Source organism: Malurus melanocephalus, unplaced genomic scaffold (assembly GCF_030028575.1).
Source record: "Malurus melanocephalus ecotype Western Australia unplaced genomic scaffold, MMel_1.1 scaffold_103, whole genome shotgun sequence".
Lineage (NCBI taxonomy): Eukaryota > Metazoa > Chordata > Aves > Passeriformes > Maluridae > Malurus > Malurus melanocephalus.
In genome coordinates this window covers 2,160,950-2,178,256 of record NW_026623335.1, presented here as the reverse complement: position 1 = coordinate 2,178,256, position 17,307 = coordinate 2,160,950, and the positions used below count along the sequence as shown (strand labels likewise).

The 17,307-nt window shown below is 45.0% G+C and overlaps 1 protein-coding gene across 2 annotated transcripts in view; it reads right to left on the bottom strand.

Moving 5' to 3' along the window:
• The window catches only part of SLC22A23 (solute carrier family 22 member 23), a 106,514-nt gene extending 89,268 nt beyond the window's left edge, over window positions 1-17,246 (bottom strand). Inside the window, exon 1 of one of the 2 annotated variants that reach the window (XM_057369150.1) lies at window positions 15,817-17,246. In XM_057369150.1, coding sequence (XP_057225133.1) covers window positions 15,817-16,347 — 531 coding nt within the window. In that variant the 5' untranslated portion in view covers window positions 16,348-17,246. The remainder of the gene's footprint in view (window positions 1-15,816) is intronic. The other variant, XM_057369151.1, reaches the window with a different exon arrangement.
• Between the last annotated feature and the right edge of the window lie 61 nt (window positions 17,247-17,307).

The following is a 17,307-nucleotide window of genomic DNA, read 5'->3' as shown; positions in this document are numbered from 1 at the left end:
TGCAGCTGCTGGAGCGTCACCATCACAGCCCAGACACTGAGTACCAGAGCCCTGGGAAGCCCACCAGCAGCAAGCCCAGCAAATTAAGAGCAAGTGCTCCAATTAATCTCCTCAGGGCCGCTTGGAAACATGGGGAAAAGCAGCTGCTTTACCACAGATTCCTAATGGCCATTAGCTCCAGGCTCTCACAGTGTCAAGATGCTTTTGCTTTCAGAAAAGCATCTTGATTTCCCTAAGTGGTGCAATGGGGATGAAGACTAAATAAAGGCACAGCTTGTCAGGACAAGTCCCGGCACGGAGCAGGACAGAGCAGCTGGAAATCCCAGTGCAGCCGTGAAACTTCTTGGGACAGCAGCCCCACAGTGACTTTCCACAGCTCAGAGGACAGACAGGATCTGAACCTCCACAATAAACTTATGCTGATTCTGAAATTAACCTTTCTGTCCAAAGAAAGGAGAAACGAACCATTTCAGGTAACCTGTCAGTAGGGCACTGCCTCATTCCCACAAGAAATATAGGAACAAGGTTTCTAGCGAGGTTTCCCTAAACTCCAAGCCATTTTCCTCTGAGGCAGAGGAAACCAGAAGAACCAGACTGCATTCCTGGCTTTAGCCCAACATCCTCATTGCCCTCAGACATGTAACTTAATCTTTCTTATGGGTAAAGTGTGGATAGTTAACTATTATACCCTTGAATAAATGTAAGAAGATATGTTTGCCCGTGGTTTGTGAAGTGCTCAAATATTGATAGTAATGGCAGCCACACACATTTCATGACAAATAAGAACAGCTAACTTTGGAAAGTCAGATAATCCAGAATTGAAACTTTGCAGAATAAATGGCTGTTTGTGTGCAGTGTAATAGTAGCAGCCCTTCTGACACCAGTAACAAAAGTTTCATAGCCAAAAACACAAAGTAAAAATATGCAATTTATTTTTAAAAGTCAGATGCAGCTTCAAAAAACCTTCTCCCAAAAGAGTTCAGTTAGGTGCACTGCACTTTTCAGCATTTCCATGACGCACAGCTCTTCCACAAACAAGGCAAGAATCAGCCCTCTGGCCCAACACTGCAGATGTCCTYGCTACAATATACCATCTCACCCAGGGGTATGGCAATTTTGTGGCCAAAAGAAATGTGCCAGCATTCAGGCTCAGGCTTTTTGTTAGAGTTAAATGCATTTTGAGTCTTCCACTGCCCTGATTTGTAGGATTCGGGACAGATATGTCTCACCCTACAGCCTGGAGACACTAAAGAACCATAGGCAGGTAGTATGGGCAAGGATTTTTTCCACTGAATAGCTSAAAATAATTTGAAGAAACAACCCAGCAAGGCAGTGTGAATTGCTCTCCAAAAATGTTGACTTTTCAGAAGCAAGTAGAGGAAATGCAATTACTAATACTAGCAATTCTAAAACCAATCTCCAGATAGGAAACAAAAATATCTGCTCAGACAATCTGCAAACAAAACAAAATTCAGAAGATACATCTGAGGCAGAGACAGTCTTTAAAATTCTCTAGGTTCATTTTTACAATCCAGAAGGTGTATATGGCTACTTAAAAATGAGAAATCATTTTTGTTCATAGCAAAAAGGAAAGTTTATTAAAAATAGTCATAGTTGTACGAGAATAGATTTTTAAATGCAACCATTAATTTTTATATTGATTGATGTCAGAGAAACTGTAGTGTCCTCCAAGTGCAAACAGAGAAAGGAGATATCCTGGTGCCTTTCCATTTTCACAGCTTAYTGTTGCTAGCCAAAGATAGCCGGCCCTCACACAAGCCCCGGGCAGAGAACGTGCAGTACCGGATTACATGGAGGCAAAGGCTCGTGGCTGGGAGAGCCAAAATCTCATCAAGAGCTGTTGTGAAATTTCAGGCCAGGACAACAGATGTCAAACCCCTCTGGCACACTGGCACAGAGAGTTTAAAAGCAGGAGAAAAGTCAGTCTATCAGCTCATCCTTCAGCGGTGCCCAAACACACCCACTCCTTTCGATAACTTATCTGCGAGTCATCCTTTGTTTGTTTGTTTTTGAGGCTATTGTCCAACTCCCCAGCTGCTCTGRAAATAAAAACATGCATTTCCTTGCAAACCCTGCGTCTGGCCCTTTCCTGCCCTCTGTGAAGCACTCGCTCWGCAGGCCAGCAGGAATCAGAGCTGATCCCCAAGCCCACACGGGGTAGGCTCACGTGGGTGCTGACAGACCAGGCAGCCCCTGACCTTCCCGAAATATCTYCCTCTGCAAAACCCTCAAATTTGTAAACAGACAAATAGTGAAATAAATCAACAGTTGCTTTAACGCACAATTCCGGAGGATCTGCCATGACCCCAAATTACTTGCTCAGTACTAAGAGCTCAGTTATATCCTGGTTTCTCCTCTGGCAGCTGTCACAAACCAGAGAGAGGTCACCATAAAGCAGTTACCCAAAATAAATTCGGCAGGACAGTGGTAGGTGCCACCAGGGCATTCAGCTTGCAAAGGGAGACAAGAATAAGGAGAGAGAAGAAAAATGGATGCTGCAGTCAAAAGCACCTCAGGTAAAGATGACATTAMTAGGACAAAATACATATTTAATAACGAGCATATCATCCCCACCCATTTTAACACAGCAGCAGAGCAAACCAGCAAGGCTTTGTCATGCTGAAAGCACAGAAATTTTGCCAGAGACCTGTGTYCCTCCTTCCCTTCCCCGTGGAAAAGCCTCAGCTTTGAAAAGCTAGAAATAAAGCAGGAAGCACTATACATCATGAGTGCAGCCTCTCCGCTTACATACACCTGGGCTCAGCAGAGCGGAGCAGAGCTGACGTGTCCCCACACGGCACAGCCGTGCCCTGAGCTGTGGCAGGTCCTGCTCCAAGTGCCAGTAGTTTCATCACACAAAGATGACACTCATTTCTGCAGAGAAAGGAGTGACACGTTTCCATGGCCCCACAGAACAAAACACTGGGGTGGGCAGAGCTGATGACAGTTCAAGTGGCACTCCAAGTAAATGCGCACTGGGAGATTGTTTTGGCTGGAGACTGGACGCTAATCCCTTACTACCTCTTGMAAAGGGTAGATTAATCTGTTACAAATAGGGAGACCATTAAATCCCATAGCTGCTCTGGCTGWAACCCCTGGGATCCCACTTGAGAGTTAACAGTGCTGAGCCTGAAGAAAGGATGCTTCTAAACTTTTCCTGCRATTTCTCTGTGTGCCCCTGGGTTTTGTACATCCTTCTGTCCTCCATCCATCCTCCCAATACAAGAGATAAGATAAAGTGACTTGCTCAACAAAAAGAACTGCATTGTTATGCCAAAACAAAAATAACTGTATATAAAATATGCTGGTGGAAAAGGAATATTTAAAAAAACAAAAGCTTCTTTTTCATAGCAGCACAGCAGCATAGAGAATTTGCCACCTATGCAGATGTGCAATCTATTGCAAGTGTTTTTTCATATTGTGACACCATTATTTTGGTCAAAGCTGAAGGAGTCACACCTCCAGGAGCCTAATGTTTAACTGGTATCAGTGAGTCACCACCCATGCTGTGACTCACTATAATTCACATCACGATGGAGGACTATCTAAAATATGGGATGCCTGGGAAGACACCTGGCAAAAGGCAACACACCCAAACAGCAACCATCATGTAACCTCTTTTAAAGGGGTGAAAATCTGGACAGGCCCCATGCAATGCATCAGTATTTGCACTGCTGTGAGTTATAAAAGTAAAGTCTGCTGCGTGTTTGAAACTGCAAACCAAGCTGTCTGCATTAAGGGCCCTTATCTCAAAAGCCCCGTCCTCCAGAAACCGAACTGCTGTCTGTGGTATCTGAGCACACTGAATACATGCTGCTAAAAGATGAGGTGCCTGTTGAGGATCTGGCTGGCCCTACCTTCATCACCTTATCATGAGATATGCAAGGCAGACCTTTCTGTCCTGAAAAGGAACCGTGAGACAGCAGGAGAGATGCTCTGGTAGAATGCTAACCCAGTGAGATTTTAAATTTATGAAGCCTTCATATTTTCTTACAATGCTGTTAATTTTTTTTTTTTTAATCCAAACAACCTGAGCCAAAGTAATTWAAAAAAATAATAAAATAATAATAAAAAAATACAGTTATGTTTCTCATACGATATRCATTAAAAAAGGCAGAACAGTCTCCAGATACTTATTCCTGAAGGAAAAACTCYAAGTCAACAGACCAAGCTCTACTTAACTCTTCCTCTACCCACTCCTCCCACCCAAAAAAAACCCAAATAGCAAAGCAAAGAAGTCAGTAGTTCTAACATAATATAGCAACCAGTAATGCCTTTTCACAGAACTGAATAAYCTGAGTAGTGCTCATAGTTACAGCTCAGGACACCACAGTACCAAGATTTCCCTCTAGACTGCTAAAGAACATGATTTCTCTCCTCCCATTCTCAGCCCCCAGCCAAAGATGACACTCTAGCTACACTTAATCTTAAAGAAAGTGCCTAGGTTCCAGAAAGTGGTATGGTGCTCAACTCTACAGAAAATAAGCGCRCAATAAAACCACACAAGGGAGATTGCAGAAGAGGCCTCCCAGAGGGATGCTCCAGCCCAGCTGCAATACCTAAAGTTGGGGTGGTTTTACTGCCATGAGCATGTCCATGTCTCCTTCTCAGCCATATCAAGTTAGAGAATTTAAACAATTTAACATTCAGGGTTCAGTGTGAGGACGCCTCTCTTTTGAGACCGCAGCCGGGCAAAGCACTCCCAATCTGTATTTTAAGTGTCGATAAAATGTGCTCTTGAGAGCACATGGTGTTTTTGTGACCATCAGTACAATCAGCTCAGTGGAAATATCAAGGTCACTTTTAAAAATAAGAACATTAAGTAGAGTAAAAAACTACTAGAAATAATCCTAGAAGACTTGAGAAGAAGGTATAAAAATTAATAATTTTCTCTTCCTTTTACCAGCCATATTCAGAATGAAAAAACTCAAAACTATGTATTTCCTTATGTTTTTAATCAGACACAAGCGGACTGGAAACCAAAAGAGTCATTAAAAACACAATATACAAGAAAAACAACAAAACAGCCATTGAGAGGTTCTGTTGTTTGTTTTCTTTGAACAGCCATTCAAATAAGCCTACACCACCTACGCTGGAATGCCCCAACACACAGTCAACACCTGACTTTCAAACTACTTCCTCTCTATATGATGTGAGACCTCTAAAAGCCAAGTACACCTAACACTATTCAGCTTTATCACAAGTAGATGCTTTTGCTGAAAACGTTTGATGAGTGCCTGAGTGCTTAGAACCTCAATACTTCAAAACAGATTTTTCATCTAGCAAGTACACACTGTTATTTTGAGAGGTTTGTAATCATTCAGATTTGCAAGAACTTTTACTCAGGTGTCAAGWGAAATATTGTTAGTGCCATTGTATGACCTTTAGCTCAACATCTGCCTTTTTCCCATTCCTAACAAACCCGGGSTCCCTGTTCCTCTACACTGGAGCTTGCTAACTCAACAGATGGAAGGGCTCGTTTGGTTCAGCTTCTTAACCAATCTGTTTTTCTTACAGTGGAAGCATCATTTTCTGTAATTTTCATTCTCAGAAACCAGCAATCCTTTTCTGACCATGGCAGACACCTGCTGCAGGAAGGGAAAGGAAAGCTGCTGCCCAGAAAAATGAGTTGTGAACAGTGAGCACAAGGTCATGTACACAGAAATTGTCAGGTTGCTGTAACTACAGATGTGACTKACCACCTGGGCAAAGCACCATTTGAAAAGTAAAGAGACTACTTTTGATACTGCCACAAAGACAAAGGTTTTGGGGACATGGGGAGGGAGATGAGTCGGGAGAGAAAGAGGGRGTGGCACGTGAGGCAGGGGACATGTGCTTTGCTGTCTTCCGAGAAAGATATAATTAGATGGTGCAGCATAACATGAACATGTGAAAACAGTTTCCATCCCCACAAAATGGTACAGGACTGCATAACCATGGAGTTTACAAGTTTCCTTAATGGTTTCTGAAGTTTAACACAGTTTAAGTTGGTGAAATATATCTTTCAAAACCACTTTTTCTGATATGCGTGACTTAGCTGTACATTTTCTGCATTAATTTTTTAAGCGCATATTGTTTAAGTCTGGTATTTCAGCCTTAGAAATAAAGCACAGAGGCTCCGTGCCACACATCACTCTATGAACACTGACACAGGACACAGCAATTCCTCCTCAAAGTGTGCAGACTTGGACTCCATCATCATCGTAACGGGAAGCCTGAGGTGCAAGTTGCCTCRAGTTGCTTGGCACTGGAGAGGCAGAGACACAGAACTCTGGCTGAGTTAGTCACCCCAGGGTGAGCAGGCTGTGCCCGCTGTGCCCCACTGGGAGATGCTGTCCTGCTCACATGCAGGATGTGTGGGGCTCTGGGCTCCTTTCTAAAGCCTTGCAGTTATGGCTCACCTTTAATGGCCTTATTCTCAGCGTGGAAAGAAGGCTCAAGCAACACTGCAATCATGAAACAAACCCAAAATTTCAAATATGCAAATGACATGAATTGACTCAGTTTCAATGTCAGTAAACTAACTCGGAAAAAAACTTAGTTCTGCACTAAATTATTCCTTAGTCTGTGCCATAAGCAAAAAAGATACTCTATCTAAGCTATTCACCAGGGGCATCAACAGAATCCCAAGATGATGCCACCTGAAATACTGCAGAACTGGAAAAGTTCATCTATGCTTCAACATCACACTGTAATCAGGACCAATCACCTCTTCAATTCCCAAACTTGCTCTCATCACAGATCTGCTTTTTCCCACTGGGAGAGGGAAGAAGGAASTTTTCTAAGTAAATAATAATCACTATTATGCTAACAATTAAAATATGATTTGTTAATCATATGACAGTCTTCTGAATACTCAACATAATTGAATCASCTTTAGTGGAATCCATGTACCACCCACTTCTCCATCACTACTTCTTTTATTTTCAGTAGGAGTTCCCTTTATTCTGAGGCATTTAGATCATTTCCAGCCTTCACCCTCTGCAGATTAGTCAACTAACTTGTTTCTCAGCTGATGAGATCTGCTTAGTTCTTCCCAACTCCATAATGTCATCTAACATCAAAGAGTTGGGTGATACAAAATCTTGCTTGCACAGTATTCATAACTCTACAATAATAATGTTCCACAGAGCAGCATCAGGGTATTTCAATACCTTTTTTACATCTCTGTGCTGCAACTAAGTAACTTTTCTACATGTATTCTGGCGTGATTAGAAGATTCCACCASGAAACTGACTTTAATTTTAATCCTAATCTTTGCTGTAAAATCTTGTCGCTGTTTGCTCCCCCTGGCTGCGTGAAAAGACCACGAGCAACCACGCCCATCCCAAGGACTGAAATGCTGCTTTTCAGAATGTGTATTTGAGTTCCATTCCTCAGTTTTCAGCTGACAACGACCTTTATTCTGGACCWGGTATGCGCTGCTGGGACTGGCTTAGCAACCAAACTGAACAAGTTAAACTAGCCGTCAAATTTCTATTTAGGACTCGTCTAAGCGCTGTAAATAGAAGCCACAGGTAAAAAAAAAAGGCAACGTTGTAGTTAAATATTAACACTCGCTATCATCTCATTATCAAAAATAAGTTAATGCTTTGTGGACTGGTCTTTTTCAAGCTGCCAAAACTTGCATGCACAAAACATGCTGCAGGCTTGAGAGGGCTGACATGGCTAAACCTAGTTTACTATCTTACAGGGTTTTTTCTTTTAATCCAGGGGGAAAAAAAGCTCAAACAAAACGGTAAGCATGGCATAAAACTCTGAAATAGAGAAGGGTGAAGCAGTCAGCAAGAGGAAAAAGTCATTCCTCATGAGGAATACTTGCCACCTTAGATAAAAAGATCAGAGACCTTAACTCTGACACTCAGTTATTTCTGCCATGACCTTGCCCTCTCATCATTTGCAAACTAYGGCTATTGCAACTCAAGCAAGACAAAAAGGAGAGGGAAAACCCCCCAGGGAATGGTATAAATTCAGACCTAAATTAGTATTAAGGGAAGGGATTTAYTATTCCCTAAATAAGTAGGGAAGAAGGGAGAAAAATATTCCACTTGTTTTACAAATCAGAAGGTGAAACTGGTCTGTCAAGCTTGTATAGCTCAAGCAGACAAAGTTTTACATGGCCCTGGAAGACACAGCAGGCAAAAGGTCTTAGAGTTTAATTTACAGTTGCTTTCCTTAACAATATTTGTAGGGTGGACATTGCAACACTGTCCACATGTTCATGGACTTTGGCCTGAAGGCCGTGAGGAAAGCAGGCAGCTCCAGAGTGCTACAGAGCAGCAGAGAGGCAGTACTTGGGCCAAAATGAATTCCTCCACCACTGTCTGGAGGCAAAGAACCTTTTTTAGGGAACCAGACCACCCTGCTCTGAAAACAACACACAAGAGTAACCATAAATCACTTGCTGCTGGGGAAGGCGAATGTACTGCTGCCCTGCATCTCACAAGCAGCATTCCKGGCTCTCACAGCTTTGCTCCTTGGGGACCTAGATAGACATCCCAGAAAGGAGTATCAGGAATCATCCACTTACCTAATCTTTTATTCATGTGTTTCAGTATTAAAGCTGGCAATTKGGGCTCTCCCAGATTATAAGAAAAAATAAAAACTGTTAACAAAGCCTTGTACTACCCAGTGAATTTTCCTGCCCAGCCCATCACACCCAGAGCACATTTACCCTCTCCTCATCAGCTGTCAGGACAGGCAAGAGTTTTCACTCCGAGCATGCAAGTAACACCCAGCACAGCCCTGATCCTTTTTCATGGGAATAGCTACAAACTTATTGCATGTTCCCAGCAGGTATGACATGGCCTGGATCAGCAGGAACAACTCAACACACACAATAATCCCTGTTGCCTGGCAGTTTTTACAGGCTGGTGTGGGGGCAGGCTCTTCAGGACCAACACGGGGTGCGGACCAGGGCAGCTCCAGTCGTGCTGAGCAGTTATCAGACACTGAAACAGGATTTGCCTGRAAACCTCTGCAACACACCCTGATGACATGGATTGAAAGGGTGTTGAAACTCCTTTCTCCCTCCTTCAGGTTCCTTCCTTCCCCCTAGACTTTAAAAGGGAATTTAGAAATCTGCTGTCAAAAGTCAGCTGGTAAAAAATAGAAAAACAAATTATATTATGAGAGCTAAGCACATGTTTGAGCTGAGGTGACCAAAACCTGAGTGAAGCTGTTTTGATGGAATTCGGTGCAAGAACTGAACACTCAGCCCTGCTGCAAATCTGCAGCATATTCCTACAATTAGCTACTCTGATCTTCTACACATTGTCTGCTGCAAACCCCAGTCCTTTGTTCTGTAGTAAGATCTCAGCCTRATTAATTCCACAGTTACTTTCAGGTAAGCCAGCACCAGCCTGGCTGCGCAGAAGAGTGGGAGGAGGAAGGAGTATCAAAAGGAGGGAGTGAGAGTAACTGTCCCTGCCAGGTAGCAGGAACAAATGGACTGACAGAGAAAACAAAAGATGAGGTATGCAAAAGCACTGTATCTCTTTCAGCATTTTCTAAATTCAGCAACTCTCCAGAACCAATTTGGAAAGATTTAATTTAAGACTTTCCACCATTAGTATGGTCAAAGTTTTGAAGTTCAAGAAAATCACAGATCTTGTGTTGGGGATCCCGATGTTGCTTCATTAAGAAATGAACCCTAAAGTTGGACTATCCTGTAATGCTCATCTCAGTGTTGCCATCAGAACTGGCTCCAAATTACATTCTTTCCTAAATGCCAGTTCCCCTCTTTGACAAATGTTTTTAAAAAACATGGGTTCACCTTTTATAACTGCAGTWTTGTAGCCAGGGTAAGAAGAGGTAAAACTGTTAGTGTGCTTCAGAAATTTGGGGTTAGACTGCCTGCACAGCTGGTAAACATTCACTACAGCCAGCAGCTTCTGTCACAACATGGGCAGGGCCAGTGTATTTAAATTACGTGACAGAGATACAGGATGTATTAGGGAGTGGAAACAAAAACAAACACAACCCCAAGCATTTCAAACATCACGTCCATCCAGGAGGTTAGAAAAAAAAAAAAAAAGGCAGTTGTTTGACATATACACCAAAAATGACTGATATGAGAGGCTCAATAGCAAGCCTTGCAAAGCTGAGACTGTCTTTARGAGGTTTCAATATGGAATTACCTTCCTGGAGGATCACTGTTAGTTCTAGCAATGCTACAAACTATTTGTGGTAGGCTGAAATCAGATTCCTGTAACTGAGATGCTTTATCTTAACGGTGATAATAAACATGAACTCTGTACATTTCCTGTAGTGAAAAAGAACCCACGCCAGAAAAAAAAAAAACCTAAACCTACCTGAGTTCCGATGTCAATATCGGTCTTAATCCGATGTTTCGGATTAAGTTTTTTTCTAGAACAACTGCTTCAAAAGTTGTGGCCAGTACATAAGATCACCAAGTAAACAAAATCAGTATCTAAGTTCATTAAACAAGCAGTCTGGTGTTATTTCAAACATCAGATCAACTCTTTGCAGGCAGAGGACAGTCCTTCACTGGGGAGTTGCAAGTGTGGTTCCTGGAACAGCCACATGCTTCCTTCATGCCACCCAGCCTGAAACTTTCCTGTTCTTTCAGGATATTGTTCACTAACAGCCTGAAACTTTCCTGTTCTTTCAGGATATTGTTCACTAGCACCTTGATAATCAGGAGACTCCATGACCACACTCAGTTCCCTGAATGCAAATGGATCCCAGGGCAGCTACAGCAGGACAAGGCAGCAGCACCCCTTTGCATCCTCTTTAACAAAAAGATTTTTCAAGTCTGTGATGGCTCARAGCAGTAACCACTGACTCTTTATCAGCTAACTTGCAGAGGGAAGAAGAAAAAAATAGTTTGGGATGTCTCTCATAGCTGAGGAAGCCGTGACATAAAATAGTAGTAGACATCTGCTCTGGTCTGCCAGTATTTCTGGATAGCTCTGACCACAGGGACTTGTTGACCCCTTCAGCACCCATTAGGAGCTGGGAGTCATTTCAAAGCCTTGGCTGAAAGGAACTTAGAATAGACTTTCTGCCCACTGCAAGCATCTGCCTTGCAGGGCCCTATACCTCCTTCAATCTGTTCAATGGAAGCAAAGTGGTGTAGCAGCTTCAATATTGCCACTTCTGACCCARCTACCGCAGTGGGTACAATAACTCAAGGTTTTCATTGATTTGGGACTAGGTAGGAGCCAGTCAGCCAGGAACTAACACTGACAAGATAAATCCTGTCAGCTACAGGGAAAAAAAAAAGAAGCATCAGCATTTCTGAAGTCTCTTTGCAGTGACCAGCCAACTGGAGAATGCGCAGAAACAAATGAGATTACAGGCACAAATGGGAGGAGATAAGGGTGGCACAATTCTTATATTGAGAAGGACCTTGCCAGAGCRATCCCTTCAAATTAGTCGGTAACTRTAYTCTGAAAATCCATTTAAAATGTACACCTATCCTCTACCCCATGAAGTATCATTCTGCACGCTGTGCCAAATTTATCAACACTATTATCACTGAGAAATTTGTTTGTTTTATCATTTCTGGCTATTTGCAGATACCTGCAGTAATCCCATGAGACAAGACCACAGACTAAAACACATGTCACTGCACAGAGCAAYTTAACTTCACTGACCCAGTAAAACATCCAGAAAACAGAAAAAAAAATATTTTAAGAGAAAGTTTTCTACCATGCTAACAAGCTGAATCAGATGAAGRTGTGCCCAGTAAAGTGCCATAACTGCAATGAAAGCAGGGAGAAGGAAGGCCAGAAGACCAGATATCTCCCCTTGCAGGAGCAAAGAGCACCAGTCATAGCCTAAACCCATCTGAGTTCACACCAAGAGGTCACTGCCCCTGGACCATTTGGCTCTTCTGACTCGAGCTCCCCTTTTTTTGGCAGGGACAATTTGCTAGAGGCTCAGCCAAATKGGCATGAGAGTGTTTGAACCAGTGGTGAATAGGTAAAATGATTGCCATGTTACTTTGGAAAGAAGATGACTCAACCCAAATCAAGTGGGAAGTTGAGAGCCAAGCGAACAGCATTGCAGGAAAACAAGGCATCTGGAGCATAAAAGCAGCCACAACGGGAATTCCCTGGTGACTAGACATGAAATATTATTACATAATTGCTCAGAGTGATTAAAACACAGCCTTCAACTAACCACTTCCATCTTATGCCAAGCCCAAGAGGTGGAATGATCTGGAATGCTGCAACTGCACAGAGRGATGCTGTGCCATCAACCTCTGCAATTTAATCAAGCCCAGTCCTTGCCCATCACCAGCTTTTGGTATCCATTATACAAATTAGCACACAGAGCAACAAACAAGCTCACCACTTAATGCAATCAAACACACAGGACAGGCCATCCTAGTAACAGAGAGAAAAACCCAACAACCATCAATCCTGTAACTAAGAGCTTCCATGAAAATGCCGTCACAAGGTAACAGGCAGCTTTGCAGATGGTCAGAAGATGAAGGCACCGAAGAAGTGAGTGAAAGTTAGAAAAGTCACTGCTGAGCACACACCTCAACTTCCTGCTACGCTTCATGATACATATGTTTAGTTGTCATCATGCTGCTMACTGGCTTAATGCTAATAATCTACTTGGAGCACCACTTTGCAAATGGCTAAAAGGAGATCTCAGGTTTCTCTGCAGGAAAAAAAAAATCAAACCCAAAAAATAGTGTTTCTCAGCATCCTTCCTTTGTACACTGGTGAGATACATGGACCATTAAAAAGGCTTTTTTTTTTTTTAAACTAGCCTTTTGCCTAAAGGTGGTTTAGGATGTGCCTCTCAAGAAACACATGTGCACTCTGTTTATAGCAATGAGGTGATGTTAGTGTTGTGATAAAGAATAGGTGAAAATCTTCAAAGAATCATTTAGCAGTGAAAAAGTCTTGCAAGTGAATTGGACTAAGGGAAGATATTTATGTACAAACCAAGCTAAAGTCCAAGATTTATGTGCCAAGTCAGGACATTAGCTCAGAAGGGTGATTTAACATGGCCACTGGAATCCCTGTGGTTAARTTATGCATCTGACCTCTTCACTACATGTATTTCAGCAGTGTTAAATAATAAGCACTATGTCCTTTATTACCATTTCCAGTTCTAATGACTGGCAGCACTATAAAAAGCACCGTTCCCAGTGACTCAGTCAAGGAGGTCAGGATAATGACAGCATCTAACACGGCAATGCCAGTCTTCAAGGAAGGCACAAGGCCACCCCTGACTCCAGCAAAGACTCCGAGAGAAATGGGGCTAAACAGAGCACTAAGCAGGGCTGGAAACAGCMAAACCTCCACTCCATCAATCCCAAGCATGACACAGCCTGTGAGAAAATGAGCAGCAGGGAAGGGAGAGCTGAGAAAGCCYGGACAGGGATACAGCATCTGATGAAGGGTGTACCATTAGGAGAGGGGCTACGGAGACAGTGGAAATGAACACAGTTTAAGRACAGCTATTCTACCCCAGAAGAATGGGGGGAACAGTGATATCTCATGTGCACGTACATCAAACATGCTTTGTGCTAAATAACCAGAGCTGTTTCATTGTTTCTGAAGACAAAGCAATGATGGAGCACCCAGCAGCTCTTAGCTCAGACTGCTGAAGATAAGTACAAGAGGATTTACTTGCCAAACAAAAGTACATTTTTTATTAATATACTTTTGGCTCTCTTTATGATATTTCAATATAACCCCTGGCTACTACACAGATGAGCATATATTAGACTAAGATTTAATAAAACTCTATTTAGAAAGATGAGAACATTGCATAATACATTACAGAAACAAATGTATTTTTGAGGAGAGTTAAGGGTGATCTGAACATCCAGTCTCTTGAATTCATCCAGGCCAGCTCTTTCTCACAAAGGACAGTGAGATGCATGTAAGAGGAGCCAGCAGTTACAAGAATTGCTCCCACAGTATCAGAGCTCCTGGGGATTGATAAGAAATGAGGTCCAAATCAAGCTATGCTGATGTTCTGTCTGGGGTTTTTCCTCTCTTTCTTCATTAGAATAACAACAGGCAGCACATACACCCGGAAAACCCCCAAAACAAARCCAAAACACAAACTAARGAGGAATCCTGACCCCGAGAAAACAACCTAATTGTAATTACATGGGATTACAAATCAAAGCAAAAAAGCTGCCAGGYTTTTGGAAGTGAGCATACAATAAAAATAAAAACTCCACACTGGAAAAACTCATAGTTTCAAAAGATGATTATTATTCTTTCTAATAGAAAACAAGACAGCAGGGGCCACAGWTATTTGTTTATCCCTTAAAATTGATCTGCCCTTTACCACAAGTTCTTCCAAAGAACACTTTTTTTATTATCTCTAAAGAGGCATGCAAGACAGCAAACTAACTCTCCCTTGACCTTTTGTGGCAAACTTGACAATGACCTTCAAAAGACTCAAACATTTTTCAAAAATTTTTTAAAAGTTTAGACTAAAAAAAAAAAAGTATTCCAAGATAATTTTTTTCATGCTAAAACATCAGTGTTAAACCCGCGAACATATGAATGAAGTGTCTGGATATAAACAGAAGRAAACCTGACCTTCTTAAATGTCTACTTTTCTTATACATTTCTGTATCACAATCATTCATATCTACCATGTGCCTGTGTTTCTTTCACGAAAGGGTTGTAGCTGGGTTACTTTCCTTTTTAACCCATTCTGCGTTCAAGTTTTTGAGGGATTTGCTTTTCCCCTGTTGCACACTCTTTCAAGGGACACCAAGAGAAACTGAAATGATTTTCAGTAAGTCAATATAAGTGCGTGCTGGCTGACCAAAGCACAATTATGCTGTTCATCTGATCGTTGCTACGTTTCTTTATCCCARCTAGACAAACACAGTTAAGCCAAAACACTGCTCCCAGGCAGGAAGTATTTTTGCTGATCTTAGGAGGGGGTCCTGAGATTAAGGGAACTACTTCCCTGGTGTAACCATTTTATTTTACATTTCCAGGAGCCCCAGCTGCCTGTTAATATCAATGAGGCCCATCCACAGCCAGCGGGGCATTTGCAGGGCTAATACTTTAAACAARCAAAAGCTTTCAGGTGAAAAGGCAAGGTGATTTTTTTTCTATGCACTACTCAGCAAATATGAAATAAGAGCAGAAAGCAGCACAGTTCTTTCACTAGAAATTTTCCACTTTAGCCGTTAGATGAGGAAACACAAAACAGAGCAGCGTGCACTTTCTGCCTCTGGAGCACAACAACTTGTGGGAGACATTTCTTTAATTGTTCTGCCAAAACAGTTTTCAAGAGAATAAGTACAAAAGCAAAAGAATTCAGGACAACTTTGTCTTATTTCGCTCACAACACTCACCACCTCTTCAGCTTCCCCAAAAATTAACCTGGTTTTGATGTGTAGAGGTGTTTTAGTAGACTTGAACTAGGATCATCTGAAGCCCTCTCCCCTTATCAGCTGGGGACACATGCCCACGGCATCTTTCCCACAGACAACCCAGAYGGCAGGACAGAACCAGGAACACAAAGAGACGCACAGGATTCCGTTTCAGGACATAACTTTGCCGCCTAGTGCCGCAACCAGTGCGCGGGTAGAAGTCCACAGGCTGGACACCCGGTGTGACACCCAGGGAGGGAAAGGACTGCCGGGATGTGGGATTTACTTTCTCCTGGTCGGAGGGTAACCCACGGGGACTTGACTAACCCGCAGCAACACAGACGGGCAGATCCGTATCGTGTCTGGCTGCTCCCCTTGCCTTGGAAAGAGCGGGTGCCGAGGGGGTCGGTGAGAGCTGGACAGGGAGGGGGGCCGAGGGAAATCGCCGTTCTCACCTTGCTCACGACGTTTTGGACGAGGCCGGCTCTGATGCGGTAGTGCCACTCGCGGCAGSCGCACTCGCTGGCGTTGCCCCCCGCGGGGGTGGGCAGCCCGGGCGGGGGGAAGATGCTCCCGTTGCCGCTGTGGTTGGCGTGGATCGGCGCCAGGGTCCCGCTCCAGTTTCCCTGCCCGTCCGCCTCCCGGCACCAGAAGTCGGGCTGGTCCAGGAGGAAAGAGTCCGAGAACTTGCTGAAGCCGATGACGAGCGCCGGGATCCAGGTGAGCAGCACCAGGGTCCGCTGGTAGCGGCCGCTCAGCCCCCCAAGGAAGGGTAGCACCGAACCGTCGTAGTCGAGGAGCAGCGGGCTGCAGGCGGCGGCGGGCGGCGGCACCGGCAGCGCCTGGATCTCGGCCCCGGCGGCGTTGGCGGGGGGCGGCCCCGGCGGGGCGGCGGCGCCCCCCCCCACGGCCCCCGGCACCGAGCCGTTCTCCTCCGGCAGCGGCCGGCCCCCGCCGCCCGCCTCACGGCGTCGGTCTATCGCCATCCGGCCGCCCGGGGAGGCTCACATAGGGGGGGCCGGGGCAGCCCCGGCTCCCTCGCGAGTCCTTCCCTCCCTCCGCTCCGCGCACACACACACACACCTTGCAGCGTAAGATATTGCACACAAGCTCCCAGCCGGACACGGCAGGAGACGGATGGGGGAGGGAGAGAGGGAGGACGGGAGGAAGGAGAGGGGCGAAGAAAGGGGGAGGCGCCGAGGGAGCCCCTCGCTTGCCCCCTTYCTCACCCGCACCCTGCGGCCACGAACCGCTGCAGCTGCCGGCGGTGCCCCCCCTCTCCTCGCCTGTGCGTCAAGCTGCACTCATCCCAGCTCTCCCTTCCCCCTTCCGAGAGGCACCGCCGAAAATAAAAGGAAGGATCCAGCCGGATCCGAGCATGCAATGGGCCAAAKGAGAGGAAGGGAGAAGGCGGTGGGTTGGAAGAGAAAAGAGAAAAAAAGAAAAAAWACCAGCCACCCTGCGAACCAAGCCCTGCAACAACAAACCAAGCAAAACCGGTGCAGCAAGGCACCGAACACGCCTCCTCTCCCGGTTTTGGTGAGGAGGGGGAGGAGGAACGAGAGGAAAGGCAAAGGAAGGAGGAGAAGAAAATAACAGCTCCCGACACGGCTTCCCCGCTTCCCGCACAGCTAAGGGTTCCCCCCCGGCCGCGGCAGCAGCGGCGGCGGCAGCCCCCAGCACCTCCCCGCCGACCCCTCGCAGCCCCGCGTCCCGCACATCTGGCTCTGCAGCAAGGAGCCCCGCCGGCCCCTCCGCGGCCCGGGCTGCGGACACCGACACCACCGACACCACCGACACCACCACCGCCGCCGCCGTGCGCCTCCCGCGGCAGCCCGCTCGCCGCGCCGTGCCGCCGGCCGCACCTCCAGAGGCGGGCGGGCAAACCCGCCCGGCTCCTCGCCCTCCGCCTCCCGACAGCCCCCACCTGCCGGCCCGGCGCCGGC